Source organism: Copadichromis virginalis, linkage group LG18 (genome assembly GCF_057382275.1).
Source record: "Copadichromis virginalis isolate Kocher_CV1m ecotype Utaka linkage group LG18, C_Virginalis_male_GT1.1, whole genome shotgun sequence".
Classification (NCBI taxonomy): Eukaryota; Metazoa; Chordata; class Actinopteri; order Cichliformes; family Cichlidae; genus Copadichromis; species Copadichromis virginalis.
This window is the reverse complement of record NC_140635.1, coordinates 25,882,114-25,898,697: the sequence shown is the minus strand read 5'-3', so window position 1 is coordinate 25,898,697 and position 16,584 is coordinate 25,882,114. Positions and strand designations below refer to the sequence as shown.

The 16,584-nt window shown below is 41.0% G+C and overlaps 2 protein-coding genes across 3 annotated transcripts; one reads left to right on the top strand and one right to left on the bottom strand.

Moving 5' to 3' along the window:
* Positions 1-13: 13 nt before the first annotated feature.
* LOC146688009 (mitochondrial fission factor homolog A-like) lies at positions 14-9,507 on the bottom strand. Of its 2 annotated transcripts, none has more exons than XM_085438100.1 (7): positions 9,342-9,507; positions 8,528-8,748; positions 8,259-8,437; positions 5,673-5,764; positions 5,367-5,537; positions 1,854-1,929; positions 14-1,411 (listed from the first exon to the last, which is right to left on the bottom strand). In XM_085438100.1, exons 2-7 carry the CDS (start codon positions 8,742-8,744, stop codon positions 1,280-1,282), a joined length of 867 nt encoding a protein of 288 aa, XP_085294226.1. In that variant the 5' UTR covers positions 8,745-8,748; positions 9,342-9,507; the 3' UTR covers positions 14-1,279. The 2 variants fall into 2 exon arrangements, with proteins under 2 accessions (XP_085294226.1, XP_085294227.1); XM_085438101.1 differs by having other exon boundaries at positions 8,528-8,710.
* Positions 9,508-10,646: 1,139 nt separating this feature from the next.
* On the top strand, positions 10,647-16,310 carry stk25b (serine/threonine kinase 25b). The gene is made up of 11 exons (XM_085438097.1): positions 10,647-11,070; positions 11,775-12,005; positions 12,104-12,160; positions 12,277-12,385; positions 13,708-13,865; positions 13,992-14,177; positions 14,594-14,739; positions 14,853-14,958; positions 15,039-15,110; positions 15,738-15,874; positions 15,969-16,310. The coding sequence occupies exons 1-11, from the start codon at positions 11,041-11,043 to the stop codon at positions 16,006-16,008; spliced, it is 1,272 nt and encodes a 423-aa protein (XP_085294223.1). The 5' UTR covers positions 10,647-11,040; the 3' UTR covers positions 16,009-16,310.
* Positions 16,311-16,584: the final 274 nt, after the last annotated feature.

The window sequence follows — 16,584 nt, the reverse complement described above, 5'->3', positions numbered from 1 at the left end:
ACACAAACACGGCTGAAACTGACATCCATCTTTTATTACAGCAAACATATTTACAAACATCAAGTGTATTCTTATATTACAAAATAATTTAAAGTTTTAACTCCAACATCCAGCTTTAAGTGAGACATGTAGGTACAGACTTCAAAGAAAAACTAACAGCAACTCTTTGCTGACACCTCAGTAGTATATGTGATAAATAAACCTGCGTTAAATACATATTTATATTACTATCAAAATAAAATGGGTTTTTTTGTTTTTTTTAATAATTTCAACCAGATCGACCTCTTCTCATTGGACGATCACACACACACTGGCTCTTTGTATCACACTAAATTATGTATAAAATGTCATATTCCATGTTTTAATATTGCAGGTGACTTAGTGGGAACAAAGATGAGTTAACAGCATGGAAAAACAGCACTTCACAGTACCCTACCCTTGTTACTTTGGTTAGCAAATAATCAAGATGACACAACCCCTAGACAAAAACGTTAAAATAAATAACATTAAAGACAGATTAGACAGGCTTTTCAAATGCTGTAATGTACACAAGAAGTTTTTCCAGTAACGAAGGGTCAGCGTTATGGCATCTTTAGAGTCAATCGGTTCAGTTTGACACTTCTGGAAGAATGGTAGTTTATGACCTGCTTTCAACAGAAAAGTCAGGTTCAGTTTTGCAACTATGGTTCCCAAAACATTTGTCACTTATCTAATAATTTGTTCAGGTTAAAAGATTTCATTTACACAACTGTAACACCAGTTCATTATGTGCAATGGATTTGTCAAGTTTAGAGGTGCAAACAGTAATATTTGCATAAACTATTTATCAGTAGGAGCTGACAGTTGTTTGTGTAATTTGTACCGTATTTCATTTACGGCTGATCCAAACCAACCAAAAATATAGGTTTGACAGTGGAGTAAGCTTCACAAATAGGACACATGCTGGAGATAGCATTACCTTAACTGAAGTGGTTGTTGTTGCTGCTAAATCGTTCAGCTGCATTGTCATTGTGCTTTAGCTTTCCAGTCATTCGGCAGTTTATAAAAAATCATTTACTTCTAATTTTAGTGCTGCGAGACACTAGGCCCACGATTACTGTGAAATTCTGTCACATCGACTTGACAAACAGAAAACAATGTTTTTCTGCCTCATGTTTTACCTCATGAGTGCCGAGACTGACCTGTTTAGGATAAACCTCCATACAGAATTTGCTATAAATCAGTGATCACGTCTTTAACAGGGAACTGCTTTGGTTTCCAGTGTTTTGGGAGACTCCATCTAGCGACGGAACCAGATCCAGGTGTTAATGAGCCAGAAAGCTACGGTGGCAGAATACAGGATCACCTCTCGCTTTGAGCGTTCTTTGTTTTCTTCCTCCAACAGCTGCAGACGCCGATTCAACTTCACAATCTGAAAAAAAACATTTTTTTTTAAAAAACATTTTAAAAAAGGCGAAACACTCCCTGTACTGGGCCTAACTAAGATTTACTGAAACATGCGCAGAGAAATCTCCACATTTGGCTGTGTTTCATTGCAGTGCACAGAGAAATATAGCCACTAACAATTAAACAATACTCCCACTCTCAAATAAAATCTCTGTATACCTTTTTACTTCTTCAGTTAGTATTTGTGTTCCTTATTTTTGTTTATTTAGAGTCGAGGGTCTAATAACTGTAACTGAACACTTGCTGCGTGCAGCTCTGTCGGCATCCTTCAAAAGGAGCCATATCTATACATTATATCAGAGTTTACCGTAAACCTGAAAGTAAGATAAATACATTGGGACAATACATAAATTATGCATCACCTGCCCCTTTTCATTCATGCAGAAAGCAAGCATATGAGACATTACCTGTCGTCTCAGTGAGGAGGCATCCACTAAGCCGGACTCATCAGGGTTTAAATCCAGGGCCAGATCCAGGTGTGTCCTGTGGAGATGAACACATCTTCATTCAGGCCCTTAATGAGGGATTCGATGATTTTGTGACCAGTATTCAACTTGATGCCTACTCACTATATACCCGCAGATCACATTCACCTATGACTGCTGGCCTCAGCCATAGGTGAATGTGCTCAGCTTCATATGTTAATCTGATTGAATTTGTGCTTAAAACAGTGTGGTAAAGGGCTCACAGACTTTGAAACAATGACACACAACAACAACAAACAGCTATGATCAAATTGTTCTTTTAAAAGTTGGTTCATCCCTGGTAATAACATTTATATTTGACTTCTTTCTCAGCTCAGAAACTGAACACATTACAAAGATGTTCTTGTATTAAAACTTTAACCCCAATTCCAAAAGGCTGGGACGCTGTGTAAAATATAAAGCAAAGTGCAATGATTTGCAAATCCCAGAAAACCATTTTTTATTCACAACAGAACATAGAAAACATGTCAAATGTTCCAACAAACTCATTTAAAAAAAAAAAAAAAAAAACTGGCTCAGTTTGTGTTCGACGGCAGCAACACATCCTAATAAAGTTGAGACAGCGTCAACAAAAGGCTGGAAATGTAAGTGGTACTAAACAGAAACCGTTGGAGGAACTACTCATTATCATTTTAAAAAATCTGACATTCTGACAAAAATCTCCAATCAAGTCAAACAGCTGAAAATCAATACAGAATTTCAGGCAGCACTGCATTAAAAACAGACATGTCATGGGAATCACAGCTTGGGCTCAGGAACACTTAAAATCACTGTGTGTAATTCACCATTACATTCACAAAAGTAACTTAAGGCAGAAGTGGAAACCTGTGATCAGGTGAAAAACTTGAAATTCCACTTGGAAAACAAGGATGCCACCTCCACTGGACTAAAGAGGAGAGGGACCAACTGGCTTATCATCAACTTTCAGTTTACAAGCCTGCATCTCTGATGGTATGGAGTTGCATCAGTGCCTATGGAACTGGCAGCTTGCACATGTGGAAAGGCACAGTTACAGCTAAAAGGTATATACAGGTATTTGGGCAACATATGCTCCCATCCAGATAATATCTTTTTCAGAGAATGCTTGTTTACTTCAGCAAGACTATGCTAAACCAGTGTTGAACTGACTGGAAACATTTGGAGCATCATGAAATGAAAAATGTGACACAGGAGACCCAGGACTGCTGAGCAACTAGAATCCTCTATTAGACAAGAATGGGACAACTTTCCTCTCCCAAAAGTGCAGTAACTGCTGTCCTCAATCACCAGAAATTTACATGCTGTTATTAAGAGAAGAGGGATGCTACACAGTGATAAACATAACCCTGTCTCAACCGTTTGGTTTTTTTTAACGTGTTGCTGCCATCAAATTCAAAATGAACTAATTGTGGCGGAGGTGTGGTTCCCCCTGGCTCAGCTGCAGGGAAGGCATGGTGCAGTGAGCTCAAGGGGCAGTACCAGAGAGGTTGGAGGGACAGGTAAAGGTTATTAATCTAATGAGGTCTTCCCTTCTTTATAGTGATGTCAAAGACCAGAAGGAGAGACGCGTGTGTGAGGTCAGGTGAAAAGCTGACCGTGCTGAGACACTGGTGCCACACTTAAACACTAGGGGTGCAACGATACTCGTATCGATATTGAACCGTTCGATACAGTGCTTTCGGTTCGGTACGCATATGTATCGAACAATACAAAATTTTTAATTTATTTTATCAACTTTCCTTCTGACGATGCTGTCTGTGTTGAGCGCTCAGTGGATCTGCGCTCGACAGTGCAGCCTAGGCGGAGTAGTCGAACGCACATTCACTGAGCGCAGGGCAAGCTAGCGAGACAGAAGTTAAGCTCTCCTTGCAACATGGCAAAAAAATGGCAACCTCCCGCACCCTCATTCAGATCTGGTGTTTGGAATTATTTTGGTTTTCATGTGACGTATGACCCTGAAGGTTAGCGCGTCATGGACTAAAGTAAAACAGTATGTTGGATGTGCCATGCAATGCTCAATTACATGGGTGGGAACTAGTGTGTTAGCGCAGTTAGCTCGTTAACGTGTTGGCCGTCCAGCCCCATGCACGGGGCGATCCGCGGTAGCTCGTTAACGGAGATTTGCCGTGTTGTGGCGTTAAGGTCATTTCAACGAGATTTACGCTGACAGCACTAGTCAATATGTGACATATTGAAATCGCGTTTGAATTTGCGCTTGTTTTTTGCTTTCACTTTGCAATCGCACGAACTGTGTTAGAGAGCAACAGCACTGATTGGTGAGTGATGATAATTTGTGCACCAATTCCTCTGACATCGTCTTATCAATCGTTAGCTTACTATGCAAACATGACAAGTGAAATCTCCCGCAGCAAGCTTAAACATGTGAGAGGTTGATCGCGCAGAGAATCGCTGAGCTTATGTGAGTGCGTGTGTAAAAGCAGCAGGATATATATTTCAGTTCTGCTGAGCCAAATAAGACAGGTCAGGGTGAAGAAGTGACAGCCAAAGAAAAGCTTACCAAATCAGACTATAAGGCAAAAAGAAAGTGCAGCTTTATGGTTTCATGGACAAAAGAATTTCTGTGGCTGCAATATGACAAGCTATATAACCAGGGCTGCACATAAGTGGTCCGCAGGTGCGCATTCGCTATCAAAATAAAAAACACGCACAAGATAAGAAGTTAACATTATATAATTATACAATATTATACTTTAATGTATAATATTGTAAAGGAAACAAAACAGGAAACAAAACATCAATCAAAAATTGCTCTCTTTTTTATTTGGGCTACTTAAATTTATTTTGGGCTACCAAAAACTGAAGAGTCCCTGCCTGAAGGGCTACCAGGGATTTTGAAATTTTGCGAGCCCTGAGATATATTTATTTTATTACTTTTTTGTTTCAGCAACATTAAATTTAAAAACTGTACTTTTGAGTTAAAATATATATTTATAATTTTAATAAATAACAAATTAAAAAGGCATGAACATTTTTTTTGTATGGAAAAAATATCGAACCGTGACACCAAAGTATCGAACCGAACCGTGAATTTTGTGTATCGTTGCACCCCTATTAAACACACATGTTTGAGATTTTCAAGTCATTGCATTCGATTTATTTATTTATTTAGCAGTGACCCAACTTTTTTGGAATTGGGCTTGTATTTGCTATTTGCTGAAGTCACGTTAAGGAAAAATAATTATTATTTCTTTCTTGTGAACTAAAGTCGTCAAACATGTAAGTTACACATTGAACAAAGGGGGATGTACACAAGTCAGGACGCCAGGACTGTGACGTATGAGAGTTTTAAATGTCACTTCTTTTAATAAGAAACTCATGCTCATGACTTTTTCCTGAATTTCCCCACAACAATCATCTGTTTCTTTAACAATCTTTCTTAGTGCAAAGATTTGTAATAAATTCAGCCAAAAAGAAATGAATAAAGAAAAAACATACCTGCGATGGCTGTCATCGAGGACCTCAAGGACCTGCTGGTAAGCACGGCGTGTTGTTGACTGGATGTACGACAGGAGCCCAGCAGCTGTAAACAGGTTGATGTTTGCATCCTCGGGGGAACAGAGGGGAGGACACAAACGGACTGGGGGGGCAGAAGGGGAAGGGGTTACACTGGCAGGGAGATAGGTGGGGAGAAACATTAAAAGAAAGAAGACATTTTTATAAATCAACCAAGAGTGAAAGAAAGCTTTACATTGGAAAGGCAGCGGTGGGGAAGCAGCGTTTCAAACGTGGCTGTGGTCGTACCTTACATCGCCTCTGCTGATCTGACTGCTGTGACGGCCGGATACGTTCTCACTCGCGCTGCGCTCCCTTCGAGGCCGACCATGAAAGCTGGCCTGTTGTTAAATACAAATTTGAAATAACATTAAGCTCAGTTTGCAGCAACGCATGATTGCTGATTGATGAACCACACTTAGTTCAGCCAAACTGACTGGAAAAATAATTTTTGGCCACCTGATTGACGTTTTTCCTACAGAAGAATGTGTGATTATTAATGACTCTTCACCAATTACCAATGCATTATTTTTCTATTGTGTCTTAAGAACCACAAACCATATTCCATGGAGAAATCAAAATGGGAAGAAGTGCAGCATAGCACAAAGACAGTCCTTAAAGCTAAAAAATAAATAAATAATCACGTTCAGTTTTCATTGCGTCTCATAAATCCCACGACTCCAGGCAGTTTTTGTAAAAAAATGTCAGCAACACCTTCAAGACCACCATCAAGGAATATCTAAACTGATATTACTAATAAAGTAGAAATAATGCTGTGGGGGGGGGAATCTTTCACTTTAGATGTGTAATATATGGTACTGCAACCATGTCCATTTGCATAAACATTTCCCTAAAGTTGGGATTTGCAGGACTATTTGACTAGACAACTACTCTTCGCTATTATCACACGTACTAGTAGTGTAATCTAAATTGTTTTAAATTTTGATTGAAGCCAAATGCAGGTAAATTGCTATGCAGCCACCTGCCATCAGATGGCGCATCGTTGTTGAGAAAGGCCATAAATCTGCTCATCTCGGCCTGATCTCTTTGTTAACACTATTACTGTTTTTTTAAAGGCAAAAGAATGAGATTGCTGATACAAGCAGTGAAAATGTGCCTTCTCCAAAAGGTCAGTGGGCACTTCCTTAGCAATAGAATGAGGAGTTCAGTCATTTGGGAGGGGCTCAGAGTAGAGCCGCTGCTCCTCCACATCAAAAGCATCCAGCTGAGGAGGACGCCTCCTGGGTAAGGTGCTCTGCTGGTCATTTCCTAATGGGAGGAGGCCCGGGGGTAGAACCAGGACCTGCTGTACAGACTATATTTAATCACCTGGCCTGGGAGGGGGGTGGCTGGATTATTTGTTGTTTTGTTATTTTAGATTTTAACTTTTATTAAAATTCATGACAACCACTGTCATGAATTTTTGAACAGCGTGCATCATTCATAATGATCGACAAAATGCACCACATTTTTCTGTTTAACTCATTGGTTTTTCTGCTGTTAATTTGTCACATTTTAATAATACGTGAACTTGCCTTTGTAGTAATGCATTTATATATTATATTTAACATAGGTTTAAGTGTTTTTCCTTCTTCGTAGTCTGGAGTGTAACATGTAACGTTGATAATGCACGATGCGAGGTGCCGTACAATTAAGCAGCATGATTCATAAATCCATCCATCCACCCATTCGCTTCCACTTATCCTTTTCAGGGTCGCGGGGGGCGCTGGAGCCTATTCCAGCTGTCATAGGGCGAAAGGCGGGGTACACCCTGGACAGGTCGCCAGTCTGTCGCAGGGCCAACACACAGGGACAGACAACCATTCACATTCACTCTCACATTCACACCTAGTGACAATTTGGATTAATCAATTAACCTATCCCCACAAGCTGCATGTCTTTGGACGGTGGGAGGAAGCCGGAGTACCCGGAGAGAACCCACGCAAACACGGGGAGAACATGCAAACTCCACACAGAAAGACCCCGGCCTGATGGTGGAATTGAACTCAGGACCACCTTGCTGTGCGGCAACAGTGCTAACCACCGTGCCACCGTGCTGATTCATAAATCCAGAATGGGATTTATGATTTAAAACTCTTTTGTTTAGAGTTTTAGACCTTATACAGTTCTCAAATATAACTTGATATCTGAGTTTTAGACGAGTCAGTTAATCACATTTTTATCCCCTGTTCATTTGACTAAGAAATTAGTTACCAGGACTATCCCTACGCTATAAATAGTGTGCAAACATGTTTATGTGCCGTCTTCCAAAATCCCAATTGCATTAGTCAAATGCTGATTGACTGACAAGGGGGCTGGAACAGGGAAGGGAGCGGCAATGGAGTTCACTAGGAATGGGAGGATTGTGAGGAAAAAAAAATAATAATAAAAATAAATTAAAAATTTAAAAAAAATTTAAAAAAAAAAATCACAGACCAAAAGATAGCGCATGAGAAGTACAGACAGTGGGTGCAGTGAATACTTTACATTGTTTAACACTCAGTACCACTTCAGCTCTTTGTAGATTATAACTTCACTCTTCTCAGCAGCTGACTGACATACCAACAACAGCACAAGCAAAAGTAGCCCGCAGACCGGTTGTACCACATATTTTGTACAGTGCCTCAATCGACAATAGACACTCTCTGCAAGTAGACAAGCCAATGGAGTGCCAGCATAGTCCCAATGCACTAACACGGCTGAACCATAATTTCAGCATAAGGCAAATATAGTATACCACTACATTATGGATCCACTTAAAGTTTTGAATATAATGAGAGAAGAAAATTCAATATTCTGAGAAGGAAGCTGAGATTACTCTGAAAGAAAACGTACCGCTTGGCTGGGATTGCGCTGCGAGTTGACAGTTTGGTCTGTTTCAAGCGAATCCAGAGGCTGCTCGGTAAGGGTGAGGACACGTGGAGGGGCCTTCATGTTCAGGAGGTCCACAGGAGGAATGGACTGAATCAGATCCAAGTCTCTTGGACATGCAAATCGAGGATCCCCTTCATCCCCTACAGAAAAATTGGCCATGAATTTTTTATACAGCATATACATGTTTTAAACATAATACCTCAAACATGACTGCCAACTGTCATCCTCACCTGCAACAACAATCCTCTCAGGAACCTGCATCAGAGCTGTGTGAGTGGGCAAAGGCTGCTGAAGTGGTATGGATCCCGCTTGGCTCTCTGGGGCCACTTTGAGGGTCTCTGGGATTCGCATGCGCTGGCTGATGCCCTCTGTATACTCCAGCTCAAAATGGATGCGATTCATCTCAGCCACCTCTGCAGAGGGGGTATTGAAAGTTGCCCCACTCATCCAGCTGATAACCCACAAAATGGGAAACAAATGAAACGCACAGATACTAACCAAACAGTGTGGGTGTGACTGCAGCTAAGAGTTCAAAAATATAAGCTCAACTTAATGCCCCATTTTAAATAACACATCAAGGCTCATATCTTGCCTGACCTTTTTATTACATGCCAATTTACAATAAAACACATGCTGCAGTTAACCCTGAATTTAGCCAATTAGCTCAGTAGCAAATGGTGCTACCTAAACTTTAAACACGATCATTAGCCCGTGCAAAAAGCATCTGCTCCAGACGGTGTAAGGTAGTGGGTTTAGGTCCAAGCTAATGAGTACACTACGAGAAATAGCATTTCATGTTACGTCGTTACATAACAGCGACATGAGGTGAAGCTGTTGCTGGCACGTCGCTTCAATGTCACTGAGTGAAAATCCACATAAGACGCCATGTCTAGCTTGTATGTTAGCAATCTAGCTTGTCGCTATGCTTGAAAAGCGTTAACAGACGACGCTATCGATTTTAGCTTATTAAACGCTGCGCTGTAAGCCGCTGACTGTCTGCACTGACATGCTGGTTAGCCAGAGGTCTGTCCTGTCAATACTCACCGTTATGGTTTTACCACCTGGGTTTAAACTGACATGCGCCAACACGCTGTTCGGGCTGTCATACAAATAGCATCAGGGGCTCCTCAAAGGACCAACCGAGACGGACTCAGCGAAAGCTCTCAACGCTTCTAGTTAGTGTGGGTGTAGCTGTTAACGCTACCCCGCGTGACCGCCGGGGCGGTTACTATGAAGTGCACCGAGAGCCGCAGGAGTTGGTGAAAACCAATGGACATTTAAAATTGGCAGTTTAACCTGCTTTATTTACGTAAGTTGGTCGTCTCTTATTTATTTTTATTGTCACATAAGTTAATTTGTCTGAACTGCAAAAATAAAATGTATTTCAAATAAAAGTAGCCAACGTCACGGGAAAAAAAGAAAACAGGGTGGTCAGGGTGACCACATCCCAACAAAGTGTGTGGGGTAAATAGTCTGTGTGTGGGTCACACTAGGGCCGATTAAGATGCGGGACTTTGCTTCAATGTCTGGGTTAAAAATGCACCAACCGGCCAGTTGTTACTGGGGTGTTTTGGTGGCTAGATGGTTTACTTCGAGTGCAGGTTTAAAGTCTGATGGAAATGAAACTTGCATTTTAATGAAGCTGGACCTTTTGTATTGTAGATAGATATTGTAGATTGTCAGCAGTTTCTGGATGATGTCTTTAGGTATGGTGTCTATGTATGACAGTTCGTGCATAAAGGTTTGATTAAATAAATAAAAGCAAAACAAAATATAAACATTCATCCATTCAAAAGATATTACTCAGTCTTGTTAATATGTGTGTTGTCGTCTTTGTCCACACTATCCACTGTGCTCAAATTTATACTATTATATCTTCATCACAGAGACAAACACAAAGATTTACTCCCACATAACACTTGTCTGCATATGGTTAATTTGATTTGCCCTAATTTGAATTTCCAGTTCCTCTGCTATCAATCATACGCAGAAAACACACACAATCATTTCCACAAAATGTAATTTAAACTTATTTCAGCTTTAAATTGAATTGAACTTGTTCATTTTCTATTTTTGTATGTAATGAATCCTCAGTGGTGTTCTAATGCTGTCTGGCAGCTTGTATGGTATTATGTGATATATATATATGGGACTTTGGTTAGATCTGAACGTAGGTAAAACCATTTTCCAAGAGATCACGTGTTGTAGTTTTTTAAATTAAAATTGTGAATGTAGTTTTATCTTATTTTAATTTTTGCCGTGTACCGTGTTAAGAAAAAAAACTTGAAAGGTTTGAAGAAGCGTGTCTCTGAAGCATGGAGAAATACAACTCCCACAATTCCAACGAATTTAAGAAAAAAACGCGCATGCGTTCTCGAGCTGGGCCATTATTTTGTCCTCCTCAAGCTTCAATTGAACAACGGGCTAAGCGCTCCTTGAAATGAATTAATTATTAATTCACGGAAAGAGCTATTTTTCTCCTCTATTTCGGACCACCGACACTCATGGAGTCTCTCGGTCAGTAGCTCGGCTGCTCAGTCCTCCGTTTTACCCGGAGGCCGAAAACAGTGCGCGGAGTGACAGCCCCGTTAAAGCCTGCAGACTGGCTGTTTATCTAGTTGGCTAGCCAGCCTAGCTAGCTTCCTAGACAGATACGAGGGGAGAAAAAACCCGAAAGGACAATTTATTGACTTTTGAAAGACAGGACTGTGGCCGTCCCTGTCCCGTCCAACCAGCCGAGGGGATGGCACACCTTCGAGACATGCAGAACCAGGTAAAGAAATGATCTTTTCTTCAACTGTCACCTCCCTGCTTCTTAACCAAGACCAGCCGAACCCCCATGGCTTTTCAGGCTTTCCATGAATAACCCGGGTGGTGGGCTAGGCCATAAAAGCAAGTGTTAATATGCACAGATGTGAATTTATGTATATATAATGTTCTTGTCGGTGTCACAGTCAGGTGTACAATTGACTGCCATCAACAAATGACAAATATGTAATAATAATCTCTGATCTTGTATGAGTGTGTAATGACATTTTATTTTTTCAGAGTTGGGCGTTTAGAGTTAAGTCTTTATTAAGATAATATTTTTTGCACTTAGTGACTTCTTTGAAGGCGTTTTTGTTCGCAAATCATTGCTCATTTCCTGCTGTTATGGAGAGACAAAACCACTGAACTTTCAGGAGTCACACTTCTTAAATTACATCCTGGCACAAAGCTCGATCTAGAGTCTAGTTAATTGTATAGGGATGTGACTGAATAGATGGGCACTGACATAGATAAGAAGGTTAATTCTAAATCATATTTTATATTTGGGCAGCGCATGCAAACACTATAATATGGAGATAAGGGACAACTGTGAACATGGCTTCTGTGTTGAGACTCGCCCACTCATAAGCACACACATTAAACTACAGGGGGTTGTCACTGTGGTATATACTCTGTACTTAAATCCCTCTTTTGCTCTCACTGGGCCAGAATACTCGGTTGGACCCTGAGGAGTACTTCACCAAGCAGGAGCGGATCGGCAAGGGTTCGTTTGGAGAGGTCTACAAAGGCATCAACAACCGCACAAAGGAGGTGGTGGCCATTAAAATTATAGACCTGGAGGAGGCAGAGGACGAGATAGAAGACATTCAGCAGGAGATCACGGTGCTGAGCCAGTGCGACAGTCCTTATGTTACAAAGTATTATGGCTCATATCTGAAGGTGAGATAATGTAAATACTGAAGTGATACTTGCCCAGATGCTTAAATATACAAACACATACAGTGGTTTGTTCCTTCAATTGTTTCCTCCTCCCACAGGGAACAAAGCTGTGGATTATCATGGAGTATTTAGGTGGAGGATCTGCTCTGGATCTAGTAAGTAGATTTCTATTTTTATGCAGCTTACAAAGTTTTAGACAACTCCTCCAATAGTGCACTTTTCATACTCGAGAGGGAAAACTCATCTTTTTGTCACACTGTCACCATCCTAGCTCCGTCCAGGACCTCTTGAAGAAACTTACATTGCTACTATACTGAGGGAAATACTAAAGGGGCTGGAGTATCTGCACTCTGAAAGGAAGATTCACAGAGATATCAAAGGTAATGAGCACTCACTTCGATCTTTACGGTGTTCGGTCCTTTTAAATCAAACTCTGGTTCATTTTCCTCCTTGGTGCTGTTTGTTTGTGCAGATGTGAACCCAGTTATCACACTCGGGCACAGACCAAAACAGCCACACAGAGACCCTTTGGAAGAGGTTGTCTTGGTGCAGTTCTAAATGAACTCCAGAATAGTTTATTTATGATGTGAATATGTTCCTGGTAGTTGACCCAAACAAACTACCAGGTTACAAGTTTGAGATTTAAAAAAAAAAAAAAAAAAAACTTCCTGTAGGCACGTATGCTTTGTTTTCAGAGATACAGCAAGGTACTAGAGATGTGCAAAGGTCTGTATGGGCTAGCAGCTATCCGTGAAATGAAAGTAAATTCTGTATATTCTCTAATAGTCCAGGACACAGCACCTTCTTTCTATATTTACACATCTGTCCAGTGAGCGGACTGAACATCCTGACGTGTTTTTTTTTTTTTTTTCTCTTTGTGAAAAGATACCAAATCATAGGGAAGAACTCAAAGTTTACAAACTCACCAACTATACCAGAGAAAACAAACTATAGGTGTGAACTCACCCAAAGAGTCTCATAGGTGTCAGCTAACAGCTAACATAGTTGTCAAGTTCTGCGCTGGTACAAACTCGGGTATAATTCAGAGCTGTTTTGTAGTGTACGCTGTTGTGAGTACAAGACTCAATGCTGTGATCCAACGTTTTATGTCAACAACTGAACGCTGTGATTGAGAGCTGCTGCACAGCCGGCCTTAACCAGATGCTGCAGAGAAGAAGTGCACACACTGAAATATGCCAACGAGCTGTGTACATTTTTAACACCATCTGTGAGCTTGAAATCTCACAACATGCTGCGTGTGCGAATTGTATACACTTTTACATATTTTGTGTGTGGAGCCTTTTCTGCTCTGTTCTTTCCTTGTTATAAAAAAATGTAACACTTTGTAATTAAGTAATCGCACAAATAAGGAGTTTAAAACTTTGGTGTATTACTCGGTGGGGTGGATTTATTCTCCGTATTATTTGTGTTCTTGTGCTCCTTTTATCTACAGTTGCTTGTGAAATTAAATGCAGCACTCCAGTCTCCAAAATCCAAAATTAATTATTATGATTTTGGATTTCAAAAGTGAGAGTTGGCCTGAATAAGCTGTAACAACATTGTTACTCATTATCTCAGATGTTCTGGCCTCATCTTATTTTTAGCACGTTATATTAACCAGACTGCTGTAACAGATACAAAAAGCAGACCCAGATACTTTAGGTTGTATTTTAACGGTCTGTCTTTTCTGCCTTTCTCCCAGCTGCCAATGTGCTCTTGTCAGAGCAGGGTGATGTGAAGCTGGCAGATTTTGGGGTGGCGGGGCAGCTGACAGACACTCAGATCAAGAGGAACACATTTGTCGGCACGCCTTTCTGGATGGCCCCGGAGGTCATTAAGCAGTCAGCCTACGACTTTAAGGTGAGGCAAACGTTTGTGAACAAGCTGTGTGTACACTGAGAGCATGAAGAGACATCATTTTGTTGTTAACCAACGGGAACTGAATTTTGATGCCTTAAACAGCTCTTTATGTCTTTACCCACTCAGGCTGATATCTGGTCTCTGGGAATCACCGCCATTGAGTTGGCCAAAGGGGAACCCCCCAACTCTGATCTACACCCCATGAGAGTCCTCTTCCTAATCCCCAAAAACACTCCACCCACATTGGAAGGCCCTTACAGCAAACCCTTTAAAGAATTTGTAGAGGCTTGTCTAAATAAAGACCCCCGTTTTGTGAGTAAAACACCAACATACATGAGTATCATACATCTGGTAATAACTGCTGCACTGAGAGAAACTGAACATGAATTCTTTATCCTACCAAGTATTTTGGATTAGCATGTCCGGTCCTTAATAGGAATTAGAGATTGTTCTGGTTGTTTCTCAAATATTCCAACATGATCCAAAGTGCGCTCTTGAAAGGCGCCAAAACCTTTCCAAGTAATTTGACACTGAAGCTTGCTTTAGCATGTGTTTGTAGACAACAGCACTCCAACTTGTATGGGCTGAGTGATATTACCCTTGGTTGTACATTTTTATGCTCCTCATGTTTTTATTCACTACAATATAAAGCACCTTGAGGCAACAGTTGTTGTGATTTGACGCTGTATAAATGGAATTGAATCGAACTGAATTTCTTCTCTGCACAGAGACCAACAGCCAAAGAGCTTCTGAAACACAAGTTTATCACACGTTACACCAAGAAGACAGCTTATCTGACAGAGCTGATTGACCGCTACCGCCGCTGGAAATCAGAGGGACACGGGGAGGAGTCCAGCTCTGACGACTCGGACATGTTAGTCTCAAGAACATCACACTTATTTGCATTAACAATCAGGGTGTATCTGTCAGGGGTATGTTTACTCGTCCTTTCAATCTTCTTCCTCTTCCTGTCCCCGCTTCTTTCAGGGATGCTGATGGTGATGTAGATCAGTGTCCCATGTGGACCTTCCCCACAGTCAGGCCCACTTCTATGAACAAGTTACAGAAGGGCTACACGCACACAGATTCAGAGGTAAGGCAGACTGAGCAGAGACGGAAACACCAGGTCGAATCTTTTTTCCTTTCTTCTTACGCTCTGTTTTCTCTTTGCAGTCAGGAGATTCTGTGAAAAGGCAACCAAAGTCACAGTGCTTGTCTGCTTTGGTAACACCCACCTTCAGAGAGGTAGGCCATACTGCTGCTTTTTATACAATCTCAGATTCATTTAGATAAAATGTAGTAGTCGGAATATTTGCTTGACAATTGAAAGGTCATTAGGGTCCAAAAAGAAGGGCATCCAATGTAAGACTGCCAAATCAAACACGCAGCATTACCTAGTGTGGCGACCCCTTGTGGCAATTAAGCAGCCGACAGCAGCGTTTAGATTCATTTAGACTGGGCGTCGGCAACCTTCAGCATCAAGAGGCATTTTAGCTCCTGCTAGCAAACAGTTGGATAAAAAAAGAAGCACACGTGGGTAACGGGGCACAAACAGGCGGATGAAATTGGGAGAGGATAAATCAATATATATATATATAGTAATTGTAACCTGTGACTAACGCGAGCCACAGGTTGCTGACCTCTGATTTAGACAAAGGGCCAACATCATGACACCGTGAATCTCTGCCTTGTTTTTTACCATTAACAGGTAAGAGTGAAGTGGGTCTTGTTATGATATTAATAAAAAGCTTGCCCCCACATAACCTGTTTCATTATATTTACTCTAAACAGAAGGATTTTTTTTTCTTTTTTTAAGTTTCTCACTGCACGGCATACTAAATCGTTCCTGTTTGATTTTTCCTTTACCACCAGTTGAAGGAGAAGCGGCGGGCAAGTGGCGGCGGAGTAGGAGCCATTGAGGAACTGGAGAATGCCTTCAACCTGGCAGAGGAGTCCTGTCCGGGCATCTCTGACCGTCTCGTTACACATGTGATGGAGAGAGTGTGCAGGTGATGTACCGCCGTCTCAGCCGGGCTGTTTAATATTAAACAGCAAATACACACTTATCTTATTCTGACCTGCTGCTTCATGTCGTTCTTTTAGGTTTTCTTTAAATGGCAACACCACCCCGTCTTCGCGGTGAAAGCCTCGCTGGATGTAACGTGACCCTTCGACCCTTTTTCAGTCCCCCCCAAATCCACACAGCTTCTCAGATAAGGACCACAGACAAATCCCCACCCACCTCCATCCCCTCATACCTGTACACCCTTCCAAGTCCAGCCCCTGAAGAGATCTTTTAATTAGTTATAATTAAATATTTTTACAGTTTTTCTTTATGAGCGGAGAGTATTTAAGACAAAAAAGCCATGACAGTTAGAGCGTTGTGTATCCATGTTAGTGGAAAAAAAACCAACTATAATAAATTCTATGAAAAATGTTCCATTATCTTTGCTGTCATATGTCATTAATTTAACTACTGGCTCGTGTTTCTTTTTTATAGAGGACCTATAATACTTTCCTTTATTTTCTCTCATGTATATGCTGTTACACGCTTGATGCTCAGATTACACTTGGCCAAAGTTTAAGTTTACTGCTCAAAAAGGAACACTTAGTCCTCGCAGTATAACACCAACTCACGTCAGGAGTATCAACCTGGCCAGGCTGGAACCTCAAACCACTGTGAATTCATTTTGTGTGCTTTTAGAAATGAAAATGATAG

What these genes read in the sequence shown, in the direction of transcription:
- LOC146688009 (XM_085438100.1), bottom strand. Translation starts at nt 8,744, where the DNA reads ATGAGTGGGGCAACTTTCAATACCCCCTCTGCAGAGGTGGCTGAGATG. An exon ending in TGAGAGGATTGTTGTTGCAG is followed by an intron (nt 8,438 to 8,527) that starts GTGAGGATGACA and finishes ATTTTTCTGTAG; the next exon opens with GGGATGAAGGGGATCCTCGA. An exon ending in CCTCCTCACTGAGACGACAG is followed by an intron (nt 1,412 to 1,853) that starts GTAATGTCTCAT and finishes GTTTTTTTTCAG; the next exon opens with ATTGTGAAGTTGAATCGGCG.
- stk25b (XM_085438097.1), top strand. Translation starts at nt 11,041, where the DNA reads ATGGCACACCTTCGAGACATGCAGAACCAG. An exon ending in TTCGAGACATGCAGAACCAG is followed by an intron (nt 11,071 to 11,774) that starts GTAAAGAAATGA and finishes TCACTGGGCCAG; the next exon opens with AATACTCGGTTGGACCCTGA. An exon ending in TAAATAAAGACCCCCGTTTT is followed by an intron (nt 14,178 to 14,593) that starts GTGAGTAAAACA and finishes TTCTCTGCACAG; the next exon opens with AGACCAACAGCCAAAGAGCT.